Source organism: Atractosteus spatula, chromosome 1 (genome assembly GCF_055471065.1).
Source record: "Atractosteus spatula isolate fAtrSpa1 chromosome 1, fAtrSpa1.hap1, whole genome shotgun sequence".
NCBI lineage: Eukaryota > Metazoa > Chordata > Actinopteri > Semionotiformes > Lepisosteidae > Atractosteus > Atractosteus spatula.
Genome location: NC_142706.1, coordinates 2,931,011 through 2,949,050, shown reverse-complemented (window position 1 = coordinate 2,949,050; position 18,040 = coordinate 2,931,011). Strand labels below are relative to the sequence as shown.

The 18,040-nt window shown below is 39.3% G+C and overlaps 1 protein-coding gene across 2 annotated transcripts in view; it reads right to left on the bottom strand.

Moving 5' to 3' along the window:
• The window catches only part of fat1a (FAT atypical cadherin 1a), a 74,053-nt gene that overhangs the window by 27,752 nt on the left and 28,261 nt on the right, over nucleotides 1–18,040 (bottom strand). For both annotated transcript variants that reach the window (XM_088915854.1, XM_088915863.1), the window contains exons 4-7: nucleotides 9,467–9,528; nucleotides 1,752–2,081; nucleotides 1,288–1,498; nucleotides 183–322 (exon numbers count right to left, since the gene is read on the bottom strand). In XM_088915854.1, coding sequence (XP_088771980.1) covers nucleotides 183–322; nucleotides 1,288–1,498; nucleotides 1,752–2,081; nucleotides 9,467–9,528 — 743 coding nt within the window. The remainder of the gene's footprint in view (nucleotides 1–182; nucleotides 323–1,287; nucleotides 1,499–1,751; nucleotides 2,082–9,466; nucleotides 9,529–18,040) is intronic.

Genomic DNA, 18,040 nt, shown 5'->3' with positions numbered 1-18,040 from the left:
CGATACACGATAATGGAAAAATGATAACACCTCCTTTAAATGGCTTACAAGATAATACCCTTTCTCCTAAACCATTGTAAGTGCACTACAACACATGTACCCCACCTCATGACATTAATATCAAAAGAAGGATCTGCTACGAAGTCTATTTTCCATAAACATTTCATTAGCAATTCAATTACCTGGGTGCTGATAGATTTGGTTCCATCTGTTGCCTCTACTGTCAGGTTGTAATTTGATTTCTGTTCTGCATCAAGGGGTCTAGCAACAATGATGGTTCCACTGCCCTTGCCCACATCAAACCGGCTGTCATAGTTGCCACCTGGTTTATGTAATGATAATTGACACAAGCTTAGAGTCATTTCGTAGCATGTAGGTACAGAAAATACAGATGTGTCGCAGCTCTGGGTGCAACTGCACCAGAAAATTCAATGTAAAAATAGTCAGGACACCTTTAAGAGAAGTATACTATAGAAAAACGTATATAACACAAACTTTGCCAAACTTTATTAACCATTAACTATTATTTTATGTGCATGCTTCTAAAAAAGGAAAAGAAATGCACTTGAAGCACTTTAAAGATAGGATATAACCAAATTAGGCCATAATGTATAGCTAAAATAAATATTTACTTCTGCAAAAGCAGGTGTATGTTACATGCTGCATAGACACTACAGAGGAATGGAAAATAAGATTTATGCAGGAGTTAGTGCTTTAGTTTTCGCCTTTTTTTAGTTTGTGGAAAAGTTAAAGATACAGTGCACCTTGAAGGAAAACTACAAAGTGTCACAAAGCAACAGACAAGATCTCAAAAGATACAATGGCTGTAAATTATGAGATCTCAGCAGATACCTTCTGCTGTACAGTTCAGGTCACAAGCCATCTGAATGATGTAAAACACTTCTTTAGCCTGTTTCCCTCCTTGTACATCCCAAACACAATCCAAAAGAAAGGAAAGGAAATTGGAAAGCGGAAAAAAACACACAGAGAAACATGTCAGTCAAGGGCAGGCTTGTTAGGAAGAGGAAGAGAAGGCAAGTTATAACAGCAAAAGATATTAACTGCACAAGAAAAGTTATGTATCACATCATGCAAAGAGAGCAATAAAGGGGTCAAACCAGAGATCACCTCACATCTTGAGATTTATGAGGGATTCATGCCCTAATGTTTATCATAAAAGACAATCTACTAAGCAATGGGAATTTCCCCTCTTGCTCCGAGTTCAAGGGAAAATCAGCACTCTGGCATAAGTAAACCGGGCCCCGTGCTTAGCGACTCCTTTCTTACCGGTGATGTCAAACCAAAGAGGAATGTCAGGGGGCTCATATGTTATAACGCCAACCATGTGCGCGATGGGATCGCTCTCCATTACGGAGAACGAAAAAAACGGCTCATCGAAGGCCAGGGGCTCCGCGGACGGCGGGGGTTTGGGGATCCACTCCACATGCAGCCGGCAGGTGGAGGACTTCTGGGGACGGCCGTTGTCCACAGCTTTAATCTGTAACGGCATAGAGGCCTTTAATTCGGACATCGAACTGCGACCTTGTATCATTAATGACATGAGACGCGATTACGGAGATATCAGGTATTAAAGGGCTCCCAGTCGCACATCTTGGTCTAGGCTGGAATATAGAACAACGAACCAAAGACGCCTTTAAGAGAAGGAAACGTACGACATGCTTTTACAACTCATGAGAAAGCATACAAGCCAATGAACACAAATATACAGCCTTCTAGGCTGGGTAACGTACCGTAAGAATGTCATAGTCTCCAGCTGAAGAAAACTTCTTGGAGGACACCAGCCCAGTTTTGGGCTCAATGAAGAACTTGCCCTGCTCGTCGCCTTCCTCGATGCTGTAGGATATTTCCGCGTTGGGGCCCTCGTCCTTATCGGCCGCGATCACCCTGTACACGGGTTCCCTCTGGACAGATCTCTCCCGGTCGGGCTTCTCGCGCTCTGGGAGTTTGATCTTGTAGATCTTCTCCAGGAACTGGGGTTTGTTGTCATTTTCATCCAACACTTTCACCACCACTCTCACCACAGTGGATTTCGGAGGAATGCCGTTATCAAGGATTGTGACCTGTGACAATGAGAAACAAGAGAAAGAGCGACAGTGAACGTTACGATACCATTTTATTGCTTACACTTTTATAGCGCCTTTCTGGACACTCCACTCAAAGCGCTTTACAGGTCATGGGGACTCCCACTGTGAAAGAGGTTCAAGTTAGGGTAATATTTTACTAAATCCCATTTTTTCCCCATTACCAAACAAGATAATGAATCATTTCATAAGACTGCATAAAAATGACAAACAAAGGCGCTAGAAGAATCATAACATTTTAAATACTGAATAAATTGGTCAAATTCTATATCACTGTTGCAGCTGGGGAATGGCTGGCCAATGAGGTCAAGGAATGAGCCGTGGAGCCAGAACAATGACTCCCCAAAGGAGCCGTCTTCAGCCCAGCCAGCCCTCCCTGAGGGTGAGGCAGCGCAATACAGACATGTGACAATCGGAAGACCTGTCTTTCATCATCACCTTCAGAATCCAGAAGGCACGATAACCCTTAAAGGACTCCACATGGAATATGCAGCTGAGAAGCCCTAGATATTCTGAACAGGTATGTTGTGGGTTTAAAGGAGCTAAGGCGATACTGGGTTTGATCAAGACCCAAGACAGGAAAACATCAAGAAGACAACTGAAACTCTATGACAACAAAAAAAGACACTTTGTAAAGTCACTCAGTTTGCAAAATATACAAAAACAGTATCACACCTACAAGTGGACAAAGCGGCATACAGGTGTGAATGCTAACATTGATGAAAGCTGGAACTGTAAAACTCTTATTATTGAAGCACCACGGAAGAGGTCTTAGAGGAACCCGAGGAACAGTTAAAACATCGAAGATCGCCAGCAAAAAAAATGTTACAACAAAAACTATGAATTTGCCTTCTGTGACAAGAATGAGATAATCAAAAGCTTGAGAAGCGCTCCAAGCCACTGAGCAGGAATCTGAATTTTATGGACGCCAATGAGGTCTGCGTGTGCGAAGCTGCAGAGAGTGAGTGTCACGCAGTGCCTCTGAAACCTAGAGTGAAATATGGAGGTGGTTAACATGTGGTGTGGGGAGTCTGGAAAACCTGTGGGAATTAACAGAACTCTTGACAACAGAAAAGTAAGAATAAGTTCTCTAATGTCATACTGATCCCTTCTGGCCTCACAGAGGTTTCCCCTCCTCAGCAAGGCAATGATCCGAGACACACGGCCAAAACAGAAAGGCACTATTTGCCAACAAAAGGAACAGCTGGAGCTCTAAAATTACTAGAACAGCCACCAAAACGTCCAGACATAAACTCCATTGAAGCCACCTGGGATTACACAGAAGCTGAAAAGAACAAAGAGGCTATTACAAACTTAGACCAATTCAGGACTGTTCTCCAAGAAATCCAGACAGAGATAACACAGGGAATAATTTAATAGTGCATTAGTAGAATGCTCAGAAGACTACAAGCTTAGCAATATGCCAAAGACAGACATACAACATTTAAAAAAATGCTGTGATATGATATAGTTTGGTTTGGTGCTGGCTGTGGTGTTTTGTTTATCCACAAACCAACACTTTTACATACGAGAATACATGTTTTCATAGAAGTGTGACTATATATAAGAAATGTCATTTCACCTCCTATTCATCCCACACCTGACAGTTGTTTTACTCTCAACTTTTTGATTCAGAGGAACTTTGTATTTCTTAAAAAAAACACATCAATCACCATTTCGCTCAATACGTCTTACATTTACACAGTGTTCTATTTAATAGCATTGTACTTTGTTTAGCATGTAAATAATTTTTATCATGACTGCACATGTAAGCAGACAATCAATAATAAAAATATTAACCCATGGGAATACAGAAATCCAAAACCTCCTTACAGGCCACTGGAAAAAGTTTAAGATAACAGATTTGGAAATGTCTTGATCCATCTCATCAGGAAGTTCAAAGCTAATGGAATGGTTGTTACGCCATTAGAAATTCCAAATGTCCTTTGGATCCATCTTATCAGCTGTTCAAAAGCTTTCTCAGACTAAGTGATACAAGATGCATTCTCCTGCCTTTCTCGAGTCGCTGAAAGGATTTCTACTCAATATGAACACCCTATTTTTTAAAAGTCTAATAAAGCAATCATATTGCTTTTCTGTTATGTTCGATCCATCTAAGTTAATCCTACACATACATTTAATTGTCTCGCCAATTCAAATACATTTCTGAATAATGTCAGAATATATCATGGCTTTTAAAGCAAAATACCATGCATACAAATGGTCTGTTGAACATAAAGCTAATAGCAAGTTACTGGTGCACCACAACGAATCACTATATATATATATTTTAAAAAAAAGTTTTGTAAATGTCTTTATTTTTGTATTACTGTCTGTTACCTATTTCTGTTTCCCTGCACTGTAAGGCTTAAAAAGAGAGGAAAAAAACCAAGAGAGAAATCAAGTAGCTTTTCGCACCATCTGGTCAGTATTTCTACAAACACAATTAGTCAGATAGCTCCACACCATTTGGCACAGGCTGTGATTAACACCATTCTGTGGTGCTGTTTTGGAACAAACCAAGGCTGCTCCAGAGCTGCTAACACCTGACTAATTAAACGTGACAGGGCGACTTCTAGATTACGATTCTCTTTACAGGGGTGCAGTGGGGCGTCTCATATATGTATAAGAGTGAAGACGGGCTTTTGTAACCAAAGGGAAGTGCATGCATATTGATCCGCCTACGTGTCTTTGAGAAAAATGCGGACCTCCAACAGGGAAACCTCCATTAGACAGCTCTGTCGCGATGGGGAAAGGTAGCCAACGATCAGAAACAGTCATTAAACAAAGACAAGGGTTTTACTTCAATATCTCCAGAATATTTTGACAACCAAGGATCATAATCTAAAGGGAGACAAACGACTACTGTAGTGATTACAGATGCTTGCAAACTCTCAAATGTTATTTCTGGACTTGTTGGGAAAACAGTATTCATTTTATGATGAAAAAAGTTCTAGCGTGGAGAGAAAAAATCTGTAATGAGAAAATAGAAAGTGTCCTCTAAATTAGCACAACCAATTTTATTCACATACTAATGTAGAAATTATTTCAGACTACATATTTTAAATTCATAATATATTTTCTAAATATTGGAATTTTACCAATACTTTTCTCAATATTTAACAAATATACAGTATATTAAGAGGCGGTAGAAAATGACTAATGTAACCAGTAGTGTTTGTCTGATTTCTCATGCCTCTCAGCACATACTGTATATAATGGACTGTAACAACAGACAGACATGATAAGCACTACCTGACAGAGGCTTCTCCCAGAGGTAATTACTAACTGCATAACTGCAAATGGAGATATGACAGGAATTTTATACAAAGTATAGTCATTTCGTATTGGAAATGGATTGTATTTCATGTATCATTACACTGAGACAAACTGCTCATTAAAATCTCAGACATCTCCAAAAATGAGGGAATCAGCTCCTCAGACTTATTGGGATATAAAATGAGCAAGAAGCTTTACGCACAGCAGTTCAGCACGCGCGCATCATTCAGATGAGGTAGACTCTAGTGCTATTGTGATAACCTATCATTCTAATCTGCCATTTTATATGAAAATTTGCCGTTACCCATACATTACAGCCTATGCATCTAACAGGGCCTTCAGTGTGAAATTTGAGGATGAACTCATTTGTCCACATAAGCTTTCCACAGAGAATTCAATTCCATCTCACTGTGGAAATCCACTAGAAAACAGTACAAGCACATAGATATCTGAGACTTCAGCCACATCTTTACTTAACCTGAACATACACAACAGCAGGTGTTGAAAAACGTCATTCAGCAGGAAGCTGGGAATCAAATTAAACCCTGAGAATTTAAGCATCCTAGTCACTGGGGAATTCTGCAAGCCTAGAAATGTTAACAGCACCTTTCATGATGTGGGCCAGATCTTGGTGCAGTACAACATTAAGCACACCATAGTCATGCAATAATATAGCCGCCAGCGCAAATCTGCAAATGCTACACAATAACACTGTTGAACACTGTGTGCACAAAGTGTCCCTGTTAGCATCACTCTAGGTGTGTAACTATCACGGCTTGCTGGCACAGCCCCGCAGGAGCTGTGTGGATCCTCTTAAGATTGATAAGTAAATAGGAGTTCCAGAAGCCAAGCAAGAGACACAACTTATCTCACTCAGCCAGCCAGCCGATTTTAAAAGTAACATTCTGACTGTAACTTTCATAAAAAGAACTGGAGTTCTGTTTATATTCCCTATTTATGCCCAAACTAAATGCACTCATCGTGTTGTGTCAGAACACACTGTAGGAAAGGAAGGACACCACTGCTCATCGCTGCTGTAAACATGAGATCTCTGGCTGCATCATTAGGACGTGCAGTTTCCCCAGAAGGTGTACAGGAGGGGGTCCAGGCGGATGAGCACTCGGAAGTAGTAAACATTCCCAACCTCTCCTCTGTGTTGGAGATGGCCGTGATAGTGCCAGTCCAATACTCGGAGCTTACTGCCGCTTCCCCAAAGTTACTGGTTTTCACTAAGTAATAAACAATGCCATTTACCTCCCAGACAATTGCCTCACGAGAATACATTTGGTAGTGAGTGACTACTTGATTCAAGGTATCTACTACTTGATCGAGCTTCTTTAAAGAAAACAGGGTGTCCGCTTCAGTAACATGGCTGGGTACCTCGTTCCAGCCTCTCACAATCCTTCAATTAAACAGCTGTCTCCGGTTTTCGGCTTGAAATGCACTTTCACGAAGCACCCCCTTGTCTCTTCTAGTTCTGGCATTCACTGTTGATCCTACAGAAGTCCCCCCTGATTAAGCGTCACGGCCTTTGAGAATTTCAGATCAGGTCCAGTTGTAATCGCCCGGGTGCGAGACTAAAAACGCTCAGTTCTGTAACCTGTCAGCGGAGAACATTCCAGGAATGCATCTGGTTGCTGTCTGGACTGATTGCAGTGCAGCAATATCTTTATAGCAACATATTTCTGATAGTAATGTAATTTGCCCCCAAACTGTTATGACTGCCAAGGGAACAGGTTGTGAAGTTTTTATGCTAATATTTTATTTTCAACTTTTGTTGAATAATGGTGAGGATACAATGTCAAAATAATGTGCATGGCAATCTCCACACTAAAAGTTAGCTCTCATGCCAACAGTAGTGACATCCAGCATTTTTCCCCATTCCTGAAACTCTTCCCCTGAGCAATTCCTGAGTCATAAGCTGTGAAAATCTAATAGAAATTGACTACACTTAAATAAGATGGTTTTACAATGTAAACTTAGAGACAATAAAACACTTGTTATTGAACAGTCAAATCTGACACAAGATACCATCATGATCGTGTTCTTAAATATCGTAAGTTAAAAATAAACATCTTCAAATAACAGCCTACTATTATATTTTCTGAACATCAGAGGATAAAAATAAAGTTCAGAAGCTCCATTTTGATGCACAGTACAAGAAAGTAGAAGTATACAAAAATAAGGCTTTGCCTTCGTTACCATACAACAAAAAAACACTGGGTTCCATCCTTGCATTCCAGTACTTAATTTTCCTTTATTTGGTAATATACTTTGCAATGTTAAACTTGTCCCAGTGGTTGCATAGCAACACATTCCCAGAAGGAAGTCGGAAATGGCGTTTTTGTGGACTCCATTTTGGTTCAACTTCCTCCCTTCGGCATGAGTACAACATAAAAAAGGCACTTACAAAAACAAGTGTGAATCCCCCGATCTTCCAGATTACAAGCAGTTTTACTCTAAGGAAGGCTCAAGTCTGCTGTCTTTTCCAAAGTTCAAGAAATTGACTTTACATTTACTCGAATTAAACATCAGGCGGCTGAAGGAAGGCTATCTAAGGTCTTGAACATATTTAAAAGAACAAAGAAGGTTGACTTCAATTTAGCAAAGCTCTCGGATATATAAAGGAGTTTGTCCTGTAATAGTGGCACAGCACCTGCATATTATGCACTGTGGGTTCTCTAAATAGACAGTGCCTTTCTATTTCTAACTGCCTGATTTTTTTTTAAGTGCATCTTTTCTCCACGTTTAAGCTCAAAACGTGAGCTTCGCCCGAGCAGTGCAGTACAATTAAGCACAATGTTCATTTTCAGACTTATTTCAAATTCAAATTTCCTGCCAAGACATGTTGCCATTATTCTTGGAATGCTAACTATATTTTCTTTCCCGAAAAAAATGTGTGCCAGGGAATTGATTTAGGCAAGAAAATGCATAATATGCAGACTCAGTGTTTTGGTTCACTATATATTTGGCATTTTACTTTCAACTGTATTTTCAATGGTTTCAACTGTTTGCATAAGTTCAGAAAGTAAACTTTAGTCTGTGTAGAATGTGACATACGAAACACAAGCATACTCTCAAGTTGACTCATCTGGCCACCAAACATCCTCTCCTGTTGCACAGCTCTTCTAGTAAAAGGACTTAAAAGTTCCACCTTTTTTGTGGATGGAAAACACTTCTAAAAATGTAGCAATGTGCTTTTTACATTGAAATCACCGGTAATTCCTGGAAGGAGGCTAATGTTAGTTTAAACAAGATTTTCAAATATTCCTCCCCAGAAACATATTTTACATAGGCTTAAACAAATAAATGCAAGACTAGATTGCTTGTATATGTTTTGCACTTCTTTAGATAACCACTCATTTCTAAAAGGGAAACCAGTTTTCCAACCACAGTTTAGAGGCCTGCAGCGCATTTTGTTGATTGTGTATTAAGCTGGTCGGTAGTATGATATATAATATTTTGCATTATTAGCTTATTAAAAACAGCATATGCTGGCATTGAGCAAACTGAAGTAGGTACCCGTTTTATAAAGGAAATTAAAATTCACGTCTGCACAAATAATATAAAAAAATAACAGGCTTCATGGTCCTTTTCAAACTTTTAAAACAAATAGTTAATTGGACCATGAAGATTCTTGTTTCTTACAACAATAAAAGTATTTAACAAGCAGACACAATGTAATTTAACCTCGCCATTTCATCCCCTCTCCTGGAAAATTTCCCCAAAAGTTCAATTGTCAGATCGATAATCAAGAAAAAAAACAACAGAATACTAAACTCCCACGTTTCAAGAATCTAAACGTTTCCTTCTCAAGAATCGAAATCCCTCAATTGTTCCTTTACTCTCTCTGAATCAACTTTAAACCCGCCGAGTGTCCGGCTCCTGGGTACATAACCCAAACAACTAAATATCATGATTTCAATCAGAGAAATGAAGATGAATCATTCACAAAAACTTCAATATAAATAAAAAAATCAGTTTTACAAAGTTACAAAAACCGTTATCCAGGAAGCCCTGAAATCTACAGAAAACCCGACCATAAAGTGGGCAAGATTTAGCACAAGAACTAAAAAGGACCTTACTTCAAGAATATGTTCCGCTTGCTGCTCTCGATCCAATTTCCTTGAAGTAGTTGTTACCAGACCTGATGAAAGAAACGGTAAAAGCGATTAAAACATTTTACTGCAGACTTCATTACAAAAATGCAATATGGTTTTCTAGATGAATTTTTTTTTTTTTAAGATTAACATTACACTTCAACCATCGCAGTACAGAACAGCAGAGCCTTTTCTTTTTACGCAGGCTTCCTGATCATCCCTGCTCATTTGCCTGACCACCATTTACACTAAAAAATAAATTACTACATCAGAACTGATCGTGACGGTTTTAAGCCTTTTCCTTCTTTAAACTATCACTTCTAAAATCAGAGATGTGGGGATAAATATTTAAAAAACAGTTCAGTTAGGACACAGATTTAAATATTCCTATAGGCAGTGGTATTTCACACCATTCCTAATTGTTTCTTTTAAGACAGTTGTGAAAAAGGCATCAAATAGCCTTTTAAATTGCCTTTCCTTTGAACTTCTCCACGGATTTTTTTCTCACTCAGCCAGTCTCTCATTATTAGATGCTAAATACCGCAAGAACTTGTTAACAGCGCTCAAATGCAACAGAAAGATATTGCTTTCAGGTTTGCTCCAAGCTGTACAAATGTTAAGTAAGGAGGTGCTGTGATTTTAAGTAAAAGTCTCCAGCCTTCAAAGTTAAATAAAAACAAAGCTGCAAAATGAGGCGCAGAGATTAGGGCTCTGGTACAAACACTGTACAATAAATGTGCACAAATATGAATCACTTTGGATAAATGTGTCTGCCGAATCAATAACGTCAACCATAACACTTCCAGCGAATGTAGTACTTATAAACCAAGAAGACAAGTCAAACAAAAAGAGCTCAATAAGAGCAGTACTTAAAACAGCACATGAAAAGTCAGGGAAGCGCCTTCAAAACTGTATATTGGAGTTAAACATACTTAACCAAACTTGTTTAAGAATGTGCATTTATTCCTGAAAATGTGATTCATCTTTTTTTTTAGAAGAGCAAGCTACACCATGTATACCGAGCATGTTTCTGCCACTTTAAATTTAGATTAAAAGTTATTATTTTCACTCCCAGTTTAATTGTAAGCTTGCAAGAAGAGAATGCAGAATCGATGTGCCAGCCCTGACCGCATATGAAATCTTGTACTACCACACTGCATCTGATTAGCATAAAAAAAGGATTTCCGAAACCCAGGCCGATGGGCACATATGCTAAAACAAGAACAGCAAGCCACAACTTACAACTTTGTAAAAATAGTACTGCGACTTATTCCGCTGAAAATAAATGGCTTATTTTTTTCTGGAAGTTCCACATACGCTTTATAGATACAACCCTAACCAAAATTCACATTTACATTTGCAAAAGCTGGAATACCATCGGAAATAAAACATTTTGAGGAGGCTAGCCAAATAAAATGACTAAGCAGGTTACAAAAAGGTGCAATATCATTAGGATTAAATACAAAATTAATCTGAAGTTCCAACACGTGCATTACATTTTTAATTACCATTTTATTCTAAAAGGTGACCAGATTTTAAAAGTTTGTCTCGTGCTTGACTCCAAAATACTTTAAAGTACTGCTCTTTAAAGAACTCCGAAGCCCGCTTTATTAAAACCTCCTTCAGCCACACACAGATGCAGACATTTTTAAAAGAAAATGCACTTACATCATTTCTTAAAATCCCCCAACGTATAATAATTAATTCTCTATATTAAAAACCTACTGTTAGATTTGCTTTAAATATTATATGCTGATAAAAGATAACACAGCATGATAGATTTTATTTGCTTTTACTGCTCAGGGCAAAAAACCCATGTGTTAAAGTGTGCTGTCTTTATTGCATTCATTTCAAAACATTTTTCAACATCTAACAAGAGGCATGTAGTCACGGTAACAGGAGACAAAGAAAGCTTATTACCCAGTCCCTGGGGACAGCCCAGAAAACACACAAACTCACAGCACTCCCGAGTTTCACAGAACCAGCTGTTTGCAAAATACTAAGGTTTACTGATCTCTGCAACTTTTGTTGGAACGGTCAAAAGTTAACGGCTCTGTGAGAGGTACACTGTACCTCTCAGCCCCTAAATTTTAACTGCCAGAACTGAAGACGGTTGCTCTAAACTAGTCTTGGTGCCTTCGGCTAGAAACGTGCCGAGGTTCCTTGTTTATCCTTTGATGTTAGGATCTCAGGATAATTAAACACTTTCAAGAACACACAGCATTTGTATATGCATTATATATATATACAGCATAATGATGCATTCAAGCGTACGAAGACAAAAGCACAGTGATTTTTGCAGGCTGCATCCACATACTCTCGTCAAACCTGTTATATACTGTGTAGGCTGCCACCCCCCACTCCCATGACATATTATCAGCTGTAAGTCAGCTTCATTATGGGCTAACAGACTAAAGATGCAAATGCAGAATTATGCTGGCACTTAACTAACTGTTGCAAAGCTGTTGCTACCACACTTGCTTCTGGTTCAAGAATAAACGTGTGACATGTAACAGAGTAAGCACTTTCCAGCTCAGCTTTCACAGTTATAAAGAAAGACCCAATGCATTCATTCAAAATTGTTAACAGAAAAGCTTACATGTTTAAAGCACCGAGCTGATGATTGCAAAAGTTGCCTGTCTTAGCAAGTTATACAATTAGTAAGGGTTAAGCTACTAGCCACCCCATGTGCAAATGTACAGGACCTGACAGATCTCACAGTGTAGAACCCTCCCCTTTCAATTAAACGCCTTAAACTTTTTGTACAGAATTTGCACAGAAGCCGTTGCTGTTTAAACTATACAAACTAGCACGGCACACTTCCAAAAATATTGACTCTTGTGGTAAATACGGCGTATCGACTTCATGTATAAATATTCCAACTTGAACCCATAACTGACTCATCAGGTGGCTCTCCCAGTCTTTAAACCAAGATCAGTCTATTTTCTAAAATTACAGTTTTTTACAAAACCATTTTCAAATGTAGAATTATACAAACGACATACAGATGACATCAACTGCAAAGAATATATGGATATGCCAAAAATAGTCAAAGATGGTCAACATCTCATGAAGTACAAAAACTTACAGACATAAAAAAGAAACAGCACAGCTTACTGCAAGCTGTTCTAATCCAAACATATTATTTTAGCAGGAAGGAATTCCACACATCAGACAGAACCCGGCATTCCATCCATCTTAAATATAGGGAATGGGTTCCTTTAGGCCACACTCTACAGCTTCCATGGAAATAAAATTCAGACAGTTCATTTTACTCTCTTTGCTGTAAACTTTGCATTTCATTCCTCAGTCCCAAAATGAAGCATTGCAGAACCATGGATACTCTTGAGCAGTTTTCAGTGCTATCCACTGTTTACTGCCAAAAGAACAAAAGCATAAAGGAAACTGGAGCATTAATGAAAACCCATTAACCCCCAGCTGTGTGATTAACAGAGGAGAACAGACGGATATCCATATAAGAAAATTGGCAATCAATATTAAAAGCAAAATCTCAGTGTATTCATACAATAAAATGATTCTTTGTAGGTTTATGTTGGATAAAAATAAAACGCAATATTGAACCAAGAAGAAAGAGATGGGAGAAAAAATAGGATTTGCAATTACTTCTGTAACTAATGAAGTGAATCGAAAGAAAGTAAGAAAAAGATTGCATATTAAACACAGCAATTCTTAAGTGTTTTAATAAACTCTAAAAATAATGAAGCTGACATCTTAAAACATGCTGCCAGACTGATCCTTTTAGAAAGATGATCGTGCACACATGAAAGTCGTGGAGGTTTCTAAATTACAAAGCAGATTAAATCAAAAGCACAATCAAAAGCAATACACACACAAACAGTATACGTAAGTCTATTACAAAAAAATGCAAGGAGTATCACATAAATGCAGATTCGTTTAAATAGAATTCTGGAAAATGTAGGCAGATTAATCAAATTGTGCAGAGAACTCAACACGCAGCTTCATTAAAATGTACCTCTACATCCCAGTGCTTAATAAGGGGTCAATTTAGAGGAAACCACTAAATCCTTCTGGATTTGGCCTCTTCTTCTCTTTTGCTACACTGAAACATTGTACCGTAGATTAAACAGCGCAATAATTCAAAACCACACTTAAGTCTGCATTCCTCAGCTGAAATACTCAACTATAACCATATTATTAGAAAACTACTACAGTATATCTTTATGCACATAATAGCAATTCTCTTGTTAAACGTAAAAAAAAAAGGCAAGGTGTGATCTGACACTTGTGTTTTACAACAGATGTATTTAAATACGTTTAATCAGAAACAACAGAAGAGCAGCCTCACCCCATGAGTTTTCTTAACCTTCGTTTGGGATGGCTGTGGTTCACTGAAAACTGCAGGAAACTGCAGGAAGTTGTTGGAGGTAGTATCAATTTCCTATTTGGGTTTCTGAGCTCTCCGCAGGGTCTTTGAAAACATGCTGACATTGTTCTGAACACAGAAGGCGTTGCTGAAAACTGATATGAGGAAGCAGGATGAGGATGATTTGCTGTTAAACCCACTGGCTATGAGCATTTCACTGCTTTTCATGTTACTCCAGGGATTAGCGATGCATATAAACCTGACGGAGAAATCCATACTCGCATGAATTGCTGAGATATTTCTTTTCAATTTACTACAGTGACTAGGTCCCTGCTGTAAGCATATTACAGGTTCACACTTCATTTTCATAGCCATGAACCTGGGAGAGTTACTCTCTTCTTTCAATTTGGTCTTTACTTTTAAAATGCCCCACTTCTAGAGGAGACACAATAGAGTCTGTTTTCATACAGCGGTACATTAAAGTTTAATACCTGAGTCCAACTACAGAGCATAAAACCAAATAGTCTTTTGCCAATTACAACACTATATGGTAAGAGAACGTTGTGGCCACTTAACCCTGTTACACTCTCTCCTGGGATGCACTAAGCCATCCAACAAAACCCCTTTTTACAGACTGCACACAACTCCGCCACAAGCAAAAAAACAACAACTAAAAGATCCCCATGTAATTGCAAAGGCCAATGTCCCCAGATTTTTAGACTTGTAGCATAATGGCAATATAGGAAGATAATGAGCCTCAAGCTGATGGCAAGATGTTTGAACCGTATCATTCTGGACAATTTAATTCTCATGTAGGAAGGAAATAACTTCAGGAAGTTATTTTGATTCACTTTTGGCTTAGTTTATCATATCTGCCTGGAGCTGAGAAATGACTCGGTCCATGCTAATACTGTGCTCTCAGCTGTCAATTTAACACAGTAACGATCATGCATGCCTGCATTAGAGGCCTTCAAAAAGACAGAGGAATAACAGTTCATCAATGTTTCCTATAATCCCAAACATTACAATTAAGTAGGTTACCTGCTGTCCATAAAAATGACAAGACAGTTTTACATAGATATGTTTTATTCAAACCTGCCCCTTTGTCAGTTTAATCCTCTATATACTGCTCCTTCTGTTTGTGCCTTTCAGCATCTGTGAGCTGCATACAAATGAACTTTCATCCCACTTAACAAAAAAGATATGCTATTGTTCAGACTCTTAGACAAAAAAAAAGTCCTGAAAGTCCGACACAGATTTTTCAAACACACCTTCAAGCAAGACTCAAAAATCATCCTTGAGAGCTTGACACACTGCTGATCTCTGATCACCTCAAAGGGCTTTATTAAACAGATCCTAATCTTCATCGCCTGGTGTATGACACATTCAGATGCATACTTCTGACATGCTGGCCACTGGCCACACAGCAGGACTGTGCTCCAAAGAGCTCCCATTTGAAAATCCTAAGGTATGTGGCACAGAGCGTCGACTATGCCTCACCACAGTCACTGAAGTGCAACATATGTGGGCAGCATCAATGGCATGCCCGACAGCAAAACCTCCTCCCGCCAAGCTGGATGGGCACTCCCCGCGCTGGGCTGCTTGGCCTTGACACCAGGACGCCCGACATGAATGGAACCGCGGCATGCGCAGGCAGAGAGGTACCGACATCAAACGCGGTTTTTCAAACTGCCCGAAAGGTGCCAAGATACTAATTTGGCCCATCCGCAAAAGTCTCCATCATTTGGAGAACAAACGAGGGAAACATGATTAGAATGGGAAAGTGGCAGCTGCAGTGTGGAACGCAAAGCTTCGAAGGCCTGTGAACCGCTGAACGCGCCAAGCTAAACTGCTGGTTTTTTGCTTCTAGATTTACTGCAGGAATATTCGGGAAAGCAAACTTTGCTGGCCTGACCCGTGTTTTTTTCTTTAGTCAATGAGAAGAAAGGTAGTTGACACTTGATTTCAAAAAAGATTTTGATATTAAAGAAAGGCACTTTCTGAAGCTCAAGATGTGGGGCTTAAAGACTGATCTTTTTTGTGAAGTGTGATGAGCTTGTTTGCAAAGCCCCTAGAAATATGTGAAAAGGACAAATGTGATTCCTGCAGGTTAATACACACTGCTGCCGTATACCGTCTTGGGTAATCTGAGAGAGTCTCTCTCGCAACAGAAAGATGGCGCACGCCAGTGTAAAAACTAAAGGAAAATTCTAAATCTGTACATGAGCAGATACCTAATGTGCTGCATCAGTTCTCTGCAGAGCCACAAGTCTGCAACCAAGACTTGTTTAGCAAAGCCGCAACAACAAAAACACCCAGACTCCGCGGCTGCTGGCAAATCTAGGACACAAACAACATTCTTGTTTTTCTCAATAGTTTCATAAGGCAAAAAAAACAGTAAAAGGTACAGTTACAGTATGTCCCGAGCTTGAAATAATAAACTTTGAAATCTACCTTGTACCTCGCCAAGGGTTGAGGAAGTAACAGACCGCTCGCTGCCCAGCCATGTTGTATATCATTGAAAGCCGATACCCGTTTCATCCAAGAGCTGGATGTGATCCTTGGATCAATTAACTTCTAACTACCAAATGTGTTAGGCGGTTCCTAAAATCTTCATTTCTAACATTTTTTTTAATGTAGTGGGTTTCAAATAAATTCAAACAAAAAACAGCCCTATTTAGGGATTAATCAGAATTATTTTGATTGCATTAGTGTTATGTAACGCTTTTTACTTACGATCAGGTGAAGGTTTTCTTTTTTCTTTTAATCGATTCATCTTCCCACCTACACTATTAATAAATCAAATAACCCACCTGCGTATTATGCAGCTGGTAATGTCATATTTACTTATTATTTGGTCTTTGTTGAATTCTGCTCTTTGGCAGGCTGCATGTGGAATAAATTGCATTTTCCTTTTAGACACTGATAAAAAGACCTTTTACATTAATGTGCTAGAGTGTTCCCTACCTCTGTGAATAGTAATGAATAGTAATTCTATGCAGCTTCTTAATAAACTGTACATTCTTTTTTTGTTGTTTTGCTTTCAGCTCTCATCTCTTATATACAAGGACCAGTTCCAAAGAACAAGAAGGCTAACACAGGAATGTGTGGCTCTCGACATCACTGCCCAAACCTTACTGTGCAGCAAACGAGCAAACGACAACACTCAACGAAACACAGCCCACTTATTCTGTTTGTGCCGGAAGCGATTCAGGTGACTGTAAACGTTAATACCGTGCTGACATGAAACTAAAATATTTAGATCACAATTAATTTCAAGGTCAGTCTGGCAAAACCTTGCTGTGCAGTCTGCATTGAAACAGCTGCCAAGTGGAACAGAAAAGAAACCTCCAGAAACCAGCGTGTAAACACCAGTTATTGACACAACTGTACAGTTGTGTAGCAGTGAGACTACATAAAGGTGAATGATAAAGCAATGAAGGCTTTCAGTTTTATCATTCACCTTTATGTAGTCTTGCTGCTAGTAACCTTAAAACTTCATTCATTCAAGAGATTAAATTGTATTTCACAGCGTTTGCCAGCGGTGTGCTGCAACAGGTCACATACGACGACAGCCTCAGACAAGTGTGTGGCTGCCTTCTACTAGTGCAGACACAGCATTTCCCTTGTTTCTTCCGGTTCTCAACCTACAATGGCTAACCGTTCAATAAAAAAATACAATGCAACCGTGATAGAGCAGAGCGGTGGCACTGCGGCTCAGGATCTGCGCCTGTGGCTGGAAGGTTGCTGGTTCAAATCCCACAGCCGGCAGAGGAATCCTACTCCTATGGGCCCCTGAGCAAGGCCCTTAACACCAGCTGCTCCAGGGGTGCCGTATAAATGGCTGACCCTGCGCTCTGACCCCAAGCTTCTCTCCCTGTCTGTGTGTCTCATGGAGAGCAAGCTGGGGTCTGCAAAAAGACAAATTCCTAATGCAAGAAATTGTATAGGGCCAATAAAGTGATCTTATTATTATCACACGAGAGCTGCTTAATAACTATACACTGTGATATCTGAAGGCTCTACAGCACATTCATACATTGTTTTCTCCTTTCTGCTTCCAGGGTAGATTAATCTCTGCCGGCTCCTCTGATACAGCGCCCCACTCGAACCTCTTCATCAAAGAGTTGACTCGTTTTGTTCTGCGTAATTACCCCTAATGTTAAGAATGCCCCGCATGAGAGAACTAACGGGAGCAATCACGGCAGTGATCC